Source organism: Sinocyclocheilus anshuiensis, unplaced genomic scaffold, assembly GCF_001515605.1.
Source record: "Sinocyclocheilus anshuiensis isolate Anshui unplaced genomic scaffold, SAMN03320099.WGS_v1.1 scaffold1487, whole genome shotgun sequence".
Taxonomy (NCBI): Eukaryota; Metazoa; Chordata; class Actinopteri; order Cypriniformes; family Cyprinidae; genus Sinocyclocheilus; species Sinocyclocheilus anshuiensis.
In genome coordinates, this window is record NW_015555817.1 from 310848 (window position 1) to 322369 (window position 11522).

At 36.7% G+C, this 11522-nt stretch overlaps 1 protein-coding gene across 2 annotated transcripts; it reads left to right on the top strand.

Moving 5' to 3' along the window:
• Nucleotides 1-163: 163 nt before the first annotated feature.
• LOC107675201 (mitochondrial fission factor homolog B-like) lies at nucleotides 164-10122 on the top strand. Of its 2 annotated transcripts, none has more exons than XM_016469465.1 (8): nucleotides 164-233; nucleotides 3460-3668; nucleotides 4666-4775; nucleotides 5993-6087; nucleotides 7362-7541; nucleotides 7933-7998; nucleotides 8220-8295; nucleotides 9622-10122. In XM_016469465.1, the coding sequence occupies exons 2-8, from the start codon at nucleotides 3470-3472 to the stop codon at nucleotides 9751-9753; spliced, it is 858 nt and encodes a 285-aa protein (XP_016324951.1). In that variant the 5' UTR covers nucleotides 164-233; nucleotides 3460-3469; the 3' UTR covers nucleotides 9754-10122. The 2 variants fall into 2 exon arrangements, with proteins under 2 accessions (XP_016324951.1, XP_016324950.1); XM_016469464.1 differs by lacking the exon at nucleotides 164-233 and adding an exon at nucleotides 2878-2898 and having other exon boundaries at nucleotides 3463-3668.
• The last annotated feature ends 1400 nt before the right edge of the window (nucleotides 10123-11522 follow it).

Consider the following 11522-nt stretch of genomic DNA (forward strand, 5'->3'; position numbering starts at 1 on the left):
ACTCCAGATGATAGGAAGACATGAATCTGGTCAATGTAATCATTGTGGACTTCCAGAAACTGTAGAGCATGTGCTGATTAACTGTAGGGCATATGAAAGGGAAAGAATACAGTTAAAAGAGGAATTAAAATCGCCATTAAACATCATAAGAAGAAGAAGACAACACGTATGCACCGCCCACTTTTGCTCACGGTCATATGACGTCACGTACGTCAGTCGACGTGAACTGGGCGCGGTTGGCGACACTGGGTTGTGACTGAGGCCAAGATGGACGGAAGTGGAGTAGAGTCCGGAAGTGATCTGGATTTGGAGGATGTAGATGGCGGGGGAAATGAAAGAAACAAAAGTAGTAAGTGGACTTTAGTAGAAAAGCGGAAAAGAAGGAAAGATTGGAGCCAAACATCAGGAACAGAAAGTGAGAGAGAATGTCATCAGATGAGAACAAGAAAGGAGGAGTTTAAGGTATTGGTGAAGTTTATGTCGGAAGAAGCAAGTAGTTTGAATCCCTTGAAACTTGAAATTGCACTGAAGGAAATGGTAGGAAATAGTGAAAGTGCTAAGATGTTGCGAGATGGAAAAATGAAAAATGATTGCAAAGACAGTAAACAACAAAAGGCTGCTCTAGGGATTAAGACTATTTTAGGGCAAAAGGTTACTAGTCAAGTTATGGGAGAAAAGAAATGGATGAGAGGAGTTATTACTGGAATACCAACGAATGTATCAATAGATACGATTAAGAAAAGCATTTCAGGAGCAAAAGTGATAGATGCGAGGAGGCTGAAATATACCCGAGACAAAGAGAGGATGGACAGTCTTTCTGTAATGGTACATTTTGATGAAGAAAAATTGCCGGTGTTCCGGTGAATTCAGTTTCCCTGTTTCCCCCTCACAGCGCCTGCGCAACTTCGCAGTGTTGCCAAGTCCGCGGTTTTCCAGCGGTAGTTTGTAGTAGCAATTGCGCGGTTTCATTTTAAATATCCTGGCAACCCTAAAACTTCAGTACTAAAATCATGACGTCATGATTTCGCCCCGGCTAAGCAAGTCAGCTTATGGTGGTTTTGCTGTCTTTCTGCAAGCAACGTTCATTTCACCATGTTAATTAGATCATTTGTAATCAAATACGTATTAATGTACGTGACGTCCTGTTCAATCGCAACATAGAGTCAGATTTCCCTGCTAATTCTAACGTTTGCCTGTTATGAAGTGTAACACCATTCATTACAATTAGACAGTTAAATTCCTTCGTCAGGGGCATTCTTTTGTTCAGACGCCCATTTCCATTTTATTGTTATTGTTGTTGTTAGTGTGTGTGTGTGTGTTTCTGTTAAACAACTTAAGCCTTGTCGAAATAATAACAAATAAACTATATTGCACAATGACTAGTCTCTCTTTTATTATTTTAGGTAACTCAGAGTGATGCTCCTGATGTGTTTTAAAATGTCATAATTACGTCTAACCACTTTTATCTGCAGAACACTTTACAGTGAAAACACGAGGAACATATCTTAAAAGATACACTAAGATACCATATTCTTTTTTGTCTAGATATTAATTTGTCATTTAAGTAGGTGACATGATTTAGAGGGTTTTTAAAAAAAATGATTACAATTATAATTATTTTTTCACTTAATTTAATAAAAAGCTTGGACCTTTAATAAAAACTTAGCAGTCCCTTAAAAAGCACTACTTAGCTTAATTGAGGTATTATTAGAAAAAAACAATTAAGCGCCTGAATGTCATCAAGCCATCTGAGGTAAGATTTTTTTCAGGTAAATTATGCATTTAAATCTTAACATCTTATAATGACTTTAACGATCTTATAATTGACACTTTATAATTGATACTCACTTATAATTGAGTTGTGATTGATTCCTGGTGTCTCTAAGTTTTACCACAGGTTAGTGTCAATTTCTCAGAGTGTGTAGCTAACCTTTAAATTGTGTAAACAGTCTAAATAGTATAAACATTGTGAATATAATTACATTTTGACTTTATTCCCAGAATGGATCAGACACAGTATGAAATTATATTAAATTACAAATGTAGAGGTTTATATCCTGATCAAATATCAAAAGCTGAAAAGTATGTCATTCGACGACGCGCACATCAGTATATAGTCCAGGGTAAGACACTGTATTGTTCATTGTTAAGTTATGCTAATGTTCATTACTGCATTAATTTAACATATTTCGCTGCTGATATAACTGGTACATTTCATATATATATGTATATGTATGTGTATGTATGTTATTTTTTATGTAGCTGGAGTACTGTTTTATGTCCGCCATAAGAACACACAAAAACAGCACAATGTAAAAGTGGTCAGAGGTGCTGCAGAGGCAGACCAAATTTTCAAAGAATTTCATGCCAGCGAGGCAGGTGGTCACAGTGGCAAAGAAAAAACCATTCATGCCATTTCCAGCAGGTACTACTGGCCTGGAATGAGTCTTGACATTGAAGTTAAACCTCAAATAATATGTGTACAAGAATCGTGGTTAGAGCCTAATTTAAGCTTTGTGGTTCAAGGATACGAAGCGATACGCAAAGATAGGAATGAAGGAAATGGAGGGGGGAGTAATAACATTCATTAAATTAGGAGTAGCATATAGGGAGGTTAAAGTGAATGAGGAATACGAGGCAGTAGTGATTGACGTAAGAACTGGTAATCAGAATATAAGATTTATTAATTTTTATAATCCGTGTAAAAGATTAAATAAAGATCTGCTGAAAAATATTGGAGGAGAGGGTAATTTTAACATAGTGTGGTGTGGTGATTTTAATGCTCATAGTACTTTGTGGGGAAGTGCAAATAATGACCAAAATGGGAATGTGATAGAAGAAATATTAGACTGTAGTGACCTAGTGTGCCTAAATAACGGCGACGTGAACTGCATGAAGGTGGGTTGAACAAGCTTGTTGGAAGTTTAAAGAAGTGTTTTTATTAAGCCCAAACACTTAAACGCTCTGTTTACTGTTTGCTATTGTATCGCTAGTAGATATTCATAAGTCTGAGTGGAAAAACGAAACCAAACCGCTTAGTCCAAGCCGTGGACATTACCATGTAACGTTAACGTTACGAGTTGACAAATTTAGCCCCGCGAGCTGTAATCAACAGGTGTCTGTTCAACAGTAACAGTTGCTGTCTAGAAATGTTAAACTGCTTATTCGAGAATTGACGTCTATCTAGGAGACTAGGTCATGAAGGAACAATCTTGATGGCTGAGCTCTAACGTTATCTGAACACACATGGGTCAATGACCGCTCACTTTGAATATATTACAACCAGCAAGCAGCAGTTATCTTGAGCATTTGCTACTACATTATGGTTCTTTAAAAAAAATGACTTACCATGACTTTATTTTGTACGCTATTTCAGTCCGTGTGGTTGTTTTGCTCACGTAACGCAGCTTAACATTTGATGTTGTGCCATGCGGTCAGTCTAATTCCCTTTACTGGCTTTAGGCTAGTTATGGCATCTCCAGGGTATTTTGGTGATGGTCCTCCGATGCGCGAGCGTGACCCGTACTTCACTGAGGTCATCAGACAGAGGATGCAAGTGCCCGAGCGGCTGAGGGTCGGTCCAGCGCCACATGAGCCTGCAGAGCAAAGACATGAAGAGCTACCTGCTGCCTACAGCATGCACATCCCAGACAGACTGGCCTTAACAGGTTGACTGCATATTGCTCATAGTTCAGACTATCTATGTTCAGTAATGGGTTACAGGTCAGATATGTGACCCCTGAGCACAAAACCAGTCATAAGTAGCACAGGTATATTTGTAGCAATAGCCAATACATTGCGTGGGTCAAAATTATCGATTTTTCTTTTATGCCAAAGGTCGTTAGGATATTAAGTAAAGATCATGTTCCATGAAGATATTTTGTAAATTTCTACTGTAAATATCAAAACTTTATTTTTGATTAGCAATATGCAATGCTAAGAACTTCATTCGGACAACTTTAAAGGCGATTTTCTCAATATTTAGATTTTTTTTTTGCACCATCAGATTCCAGATTTTCAAATAGTTGTATCTCAGCCAAATATTGGCCTATCCTAACAAACCATACATCAATGGAAAGCTTATTTATTCATAAATCTCAATTTACCCGTATGACTGGTTTTGTGGTCCAGGGTCACATATATGAATGTGTAGTTGATGTATTTGATCAAAAATACAGTAAAAACTGATGTGAAATTAAAGACATTTATGACGTTAAAAAAAGATTTCTATATGAAATAAATGTTGTCAATTGAACTGTCTATTCGTCAATGAATCCTGAAAAAGGTATCACAGTTTCCACAAAAATATTAAAAAGCAGAAACTCTTTTCAACATTGATGATAATAATAAGAACCATTATTACTAATTGTACACCAATGAAATAAGCATATTAGAATGATTTATTAGAAAGATCATATGACATTGAAGACTGGAGTAATGGCTGTTAAAAATTCAGCTTTGCCATCACAGGAATAAATTACATTTGAAAATATAATGGACAACTCTTAAATTGTACTAATATTACTGCTTTCATTGTGTTTTTGGTCAAATAAATGCAAGATTCGTGAGCATAAGTTACTTCTTTCAAAAACATAATAATAATAATAATAATTATGATTAGTGTATATTTTTCCAAAATGTGTCCTCTTAAATCTTTTTCAACAGATGCTTCTGATCTGAGTCCACGACCTCTCTTCACTAAACACACTTCATCAATGTGGGACCTGCAGCATGGGTCCTGGGACAGGGAGGCGTTCATGAGAGAGCCTGTCCAGGTAGTCTCACGTAGCCAAACCCTTGACTAGATGGCAAAAGGGATATAAATTGGGGCGTGAAGTGTCCAATCACAATTTGTTTTGTTTTAATGTGACGTGTTGAGAAAAGTTTATATTATATTAATAATAGAATGGTGTAAAAAAGGTTGTTGGATAACTTGAGCCATTTAAAAATATATATAAATGTCAGTGAGGGTCATAAATGGGTTAATTCCAGTTCATGATATTGCTTGTAATTAGGGCTGTGAATCTTTGGGTAGACAGCGATTCAATTCACGATTCATAGGTTTTCGATTCGATTCAAGAACGATTTTTTTGCAAATTCACAACGATTCGATTCGCTATTAAATTCGATTCGATTAACGATTTGATTCTGCATTCTTTAAGTGCATTCACAGGATTATTTAAATGCTTCCCCTAAATTCTTTAAATGCTTAGTCAGGGGGCAAATTACACAGAAGCCTTTATCCCATGCATTTATCCCATCCAAAGTGCACACACACAGCAGTGAACACACACCGCAAACACATACCCATTGAACACAGCCATTTTTTTGCTGCGGTGTCCGGGGAGCAGTTGGGGGTTCGGTGCCTTGCTCAAGGGCACCTCAGTCGTGGTATTGAAGGTGGGAGAGAGCGCTGTACATTCACTCCCCCCACCGACAATCCCTGCCGGTACGAGACTCGAACCCGCGACCTTTGGGTTACGAGTCCGACTCTCTTCCCCAAAATAAATGCAGCCTTCGACTGCTCAGGTAATGTCGTCGTCGGTATGACCGAGAGCCATTGAAAAACTACAGAAAAGCAAAACTACTTCACTTTAGCATTACTGGCCTCGAGTACTCAGGAGAGATCACACATCAGCTGCTCAAAAAATGTGTCAGTGAGAAGAACGGAGCGCGAGTGCAATCCTGTGACAGTCACAGGTGGTAAATAATGGAGCGCGTGAAGGAGAGATGCGAGGGCACGAACACTGTTCAAGGTCTCCATTAATTCCTGCTTGTAATAATTGAATGTGTACCTATATATTTTGAAAGCATTGAATCGCTATAGAAATCGCGATTCATTCGATTCTTAGCGTTTTAAATCGATTACTGTCCGAAATCAACGATTAAAAAATCCATGTTTCAAGATCGATGCATTGCATCGTCAGGGTTTGTAATCGATGCATCGAGAAACCGAGTGAATCGTTACACCCCTACTTGTAATGTGTCACAGAGTCCACTGCGAAGGTCTTACAGTGACCAGGCCTTTGGTCGAACCCCACCTGGAACCCCCACACACTCCAGACAAACACTCCACTCCCAGTCTCCGTAAGTCCAGTTCACTGTTTACTAGTTTACTTAGCACTCTGTGGGAATCATATTATTATAGAGTTATAATGCTCTGTCATATACAAATATACGAAGAAGCTGACAAATACTATTGACCAGAATGAAAGTACACATGTATATATACATTAATCGTGATTAATCGCATCCAAAATAAGTTTTTGTTTACATAATATGTGTGTGTATATATATAAAATATATACCATATGTGTGTGTATTTATATATACATAATAAATATACACAGTACACATACATATATTATGTAAACAAAAACTTTTATTGTGGATTCAATTAATCGTGATGATTTATTTTTATTTATTTATTTTTTTACTGTAATGGCAAAGCTGAATTCTCAGCAGATATTACTACCACATGAACCTTTAGAAATCATTCTGATTTATTATTTTTTTTGTTTTCAGTTATTATTAATGATTCAGTATTATCGGTGTTGACGACAGTGTTTTGCTGCTTAATTTTTTTCATCATTTTTTGCAGGATTCGTTTCTGTTTTGTAACATAAATGTCTCTGCTGTCAAATATAAATGTCTTTATATTTTATTTGAAAATGTAAAGAAGAGAGAATTTTGCATAGTACATTTTTCAATATGTATATTGGTGTATATCCTTAAAACATATTTTGTATTACATGAATACAGTGTACATAATATAGTCATTTACATAGTCTTTTATTCTCAACATCAAGATTCTAAGTTAAATTTTATAAGCAAAAGTATATATCCTGTAACAGATCAACAGGTTCAACGTTTTTAATCACAATTTTAAACTTTTCTAGTTCGTTTTTAAATGGTCCAGGTGTGACTGATACAAAAAGTACAACATGGCTTATAAAAGTGGCATGATTGTAAAGAACTAGCAAATGTTGTTTTAAATTTAGATTTAAACAACTTTCTAAATGTATTTAATTGTCAGCTACCCTAATACAACATTTTCCTGATATTTTCCCAGAGAATTACTGCAGTATGTATCCATTTCATAGCCTTTACATACATGTCTCACTACCACTAAACAGCCTCTAGAGGGCAGGAGAGGTTGATTGTTGCATTTGGTCAGTTCACCTCACCTTCTGTGCTAAATGAGAAGCTTATTTACCAGACTCATTTATCTGATGAGACATTTATTTAAACAAACCCGTTCAAATGAAGCGTGTCAGGTTTGTGTGATACAGCTAGTGTCAGTCTTTAAATAACAGCGGTGCTCCTCTATGTCCGTACTCTCCCTTCCCTGTCCGCAATAGCCGCAGTATTGGACGCCCACCTGTCGTGCATACAGACCTGTCCCCACCAAAGCCCCCAGGACTCCCCTCCATCCCACCCAACCTGCTGTCCCCACAGAGCATGCTGCAGGCCGCCAAGGAGCTGGGCCAGCAGGCGTCTCAGAAACTCCTCCAGACAGTCACCAAAAAATACTCCTCCAGGTGACACGGACCCTCATCCTTCACACCCTGCCTGTCCCCTTCCTGCGGTTGTGGGCTCTAACTAACCTGGGATATTCAGCTGTTTGCTCTGACCTTTGAATCCCTGTTGTTTGGTTTGGTTGTTTCTGATGGAACTGCCTCAGACTAGGCTTCCTGTCAGGATCCGAGAGTTGGTGCACCTTTCATGCCTGCAAATTCACATCAGAGCTTTGGGCTTTGATTGAATTCACTGCTATTGCTTTACCTGAGCAACTAACAAGCACCTTAAGCATTCTAAAACTGAGCTTTGAGCTTTTAGTTCCCCCCTTCTTCTCATTTTGAATTGAATCATTCACGAAATCATGTTCATTGTGGACTGCTGTGGTTCCTGGTGTCTCTCTTGTGTTTTAAGGTTTGGTTACCCAGAAAACCATCCCTCTCAGGCTGTGGAGGTTCAACCTGATCAAAGCAGGACAAGGTGACAGTGGCTCATGCAATTTCCATGTATACAATAATGGAATGCTGCTGAGCAAGCAAACACTTTCTGTTTAGTTGTTTATGTAGGGTTTTTTATCATAACAGATTGTGTTGGAAGCCCGTTGAATGAAGTAAATCAGTCAGTGATGTAAGGGAGGGCGTTATGTACGTTTCAGTGGAAAGATGTTGAAGTTTTTGTTAACATCTATTTTTGTCCCACAGTGCCTCGCAGGAGTTCTGGCTCGGTCCTGAAGAGGACACAGGTGCTGCTGTCGAGTTCATGGTGCTCCGCAGACAGGTGAGTGCTTGAGTTTCACACAAGTTCAGATTTTACTGAGAAACAATGCACTCATCCATGCTCAGTTTTGTTCTGTTGTGCAATTTTGTATGTCATGCATACAAAAGTTTGTATACACAAAACACAATATATACAACGTTTTTACATGTAGTTTGTATAAATACAATGTGTATAATACAGTACTCTACAAATCTGTAGTTGACACATAATGTTACATGGACTAATTGTTGCGTATATATGTGACTCTGGACCACAAAAGCAGTCTTAAGTCGCTGGGGTATATTTGTAGCAATAGCCAAAAAAAAAACATTGTATGGGTCAAAATGATAAATTTTTCTTTTATGCCAAAAATCATTAGGATATTAAGTAAAGATCATGTTCCATGAAGATATTTTGTAAATTTCCTACTGCAAATATATCAAAACTTCATTTTTGATTAGTAATATGCATTGCTAAGAACTTCATTTGGACAACTTTAAAGGCGATTTTCGAAAGCTTATTTATCAGCTTTTAGATGTATAAATCTCAATTTAAAAAATTTTACCCTTATGACTGGTTTTGTGGTCCAGGGTCACATATATTTAAAATATTGACCACTATTAATTGACCTGGTGATATTTCTGTCTGTGTCTAGGCATTTAGCTTTTGGTCAACAGTGATTTTCTTAGTCGGGAGTTTATAATGTTGCCAAATTATTATTATTACAATCATGTTTGGTAAAAAAAAAAAAAAGACACATAACCAAAGGCCAGAAAAACAAATGTACAATATGAAGAGTGTAGTCCAGTTTACAAGCAAATAAACTGGATCTTTTTTCCCCTTAAAATATTGGTGAATTGGCTTTTTGTGTAACTGTATCTCTCTCTCTATATATATATATATATATAAATAAATAAATAAATAAATAAAATCAAACTGGTATATAGCAATATAGCACATTAAATTGATCAAAAGTGACACTAAAGACATGTACAGTTATACAAAAAAAGTTTTTCAGTTTTGATAATAAGAACCACTGTTCATAATTGAGCAGCAAATCAGCATATTAGATTTCTGAAGGACCATGTGACACTGAAGACTGATGTTGAAAATTCAGCTTTGCGGTCACAGGAATAAATGGCATTTTAAAATATATTTAAATAGAAAACATTTAAATTGTTATAATATATCACAATTTACTGTTTTACTGTATTTTTGAACAAATAAATGCAGACGTCCTTTAAAAATATATTTGAAAAAATCTTACAAACCCTAAACCTCTTAACAGCATGCAGTATATTAGTATGTATAGTGTGGATGACATTGATTATGTTCCTTTGATTTCAGGTGGTGAAGATGAGCAGGAGGATAGCAGGGCTGGAGAGACAGAACACAGAGCACAGACAGACGGAGCTGGTGCTGTTCTCTATGTTACTGTCTGCCTGTCTGATCAACGGCTGGCTGTGGATGCGCAGATGACGGCTCACACTCCACAACACTGCACTATACAGACAGCACTACAAGAGCAGCGGAGCTGTTTACTGGGAAGTACAGTACTGCACATTTTTCTATAGAGATTTACGAAATTTGTTCTCATAAAAATGATGGTCAATGGATGGTTTAGAAACCACTCCTATAGAAGACTCTGAACCTTCCACTCGGATGTGTCACATGATCACGGTAGTGACATGGGCCACTTTGCGTTACAAGTGATTTGAGGAACTCAAGCGTTTTTCTCCTAGTGAGAGTTTCACTGATGATGTCATTCAGTAATGCAGTCCCTCTGGCTCTTTTGATCAGACTAGTAGCTAGTTTTTTGTATTTGATTTATTCTGCAAATTAAGTAAATGCCGAGATTTTCTGCATGCTTTATGAAAGTATAAATATTAATGTTTATATGTATATTTCCTTTTTTTCTTCCAGTTAGGCATTTGAATAGCCTTCATCCTTTTTAACTCATTTCCCCAGCCTGATGTATGATGAATATTTAAAATAATAAAAATTGTAATTAGTCTCAGATATCTCGTTCTCTCAATGTCAACATTAAATTAGCAAAATTTGCATTCAGATGATGCCTGACAAAGAACAACTAAACACTGCAAATGGATCCGTTTATTAAAAAATTAAATTAACCAAGGAAAAAGTTATTGAAACGCTTTAGACTATAAACCAAATGAAAACTGCAAAGCCTTATACAAAATCTACATGAGATAAGATAGGAAATAATGAACAGGAATACAATTTAATTCAAATGAATCATCATTGTACAGTAATAACATTGTCAAGCAGCAACTAGAGTGACATTTTGTAATGAAACAAATACTAGTGAAATGAGCGTAAAAACATTGATTGGGACACAAGGGTACATACTATACAAAATAATACAAAAACACATTCTCATAATTCGTCCTGAGATGGACCGACACATTCTTCTTTAGAAACTATGAAGTATCAAATGTAGCAAGACCATCAAGATTAGTTTAGATAAGACTGAGGCTTCAGGTGGAACAAACTGATAAACGTGGTAATGAAATGTTGACTTGCTTGACCAGATTAGCCTCAAAATCACTGACCAGTACGGTTAAACTTTAACTGCATGTAGACCAATTTAAAGCATTACAATAGGGACCGTTTCAGTTTGCATTCAGGGAACTGTATTTGAAATGTAATGAGCTTGTTTATCAGTATTTTGTACCACCTTTGTCTCAGTCCACTCTTTGGTCCATTGTCTTAGTTTGTGCCCAAATTAGATTAGAGCTCTTCAAACTTGCTGAAAGTGTCCTAAATACACAGCTGTTGAGCATTGACAATGGGTGATCTAACAATGCTGGAAATGTTTCTTTCAGATCTTATCTAAAAAAGAAAGACAGGAAGGAAGAAAAAATAACTAGTTTCTATCTCTCGAGCGAATGAGAAAAGACTGATTGTGTACAAAATGTCAAGTACCGACGCACACAATGTGCTTAACTGAGACCGACTGTGCTCAAATACTTGATTACTTGCAAATGAATTTGGTCCAAGTTTCAAAAAAAAAAAAAAATCAAATCAAATGCTATGAAATCAAATATTTAGGGCAAATATATATAAAAAAAAAGGCATTTAGGGCTCAGATGATTGGCTCAAAACAAGACATTTCCTGCACCAGCTGACCCCTTAAAGGGATAGTTCACCCAAAAATGAAAATTCTGTCATTAATTACTCACCCTCATGTCGTTCCAAACCCGTAAGACCTCTGTTCATCTTCGGAA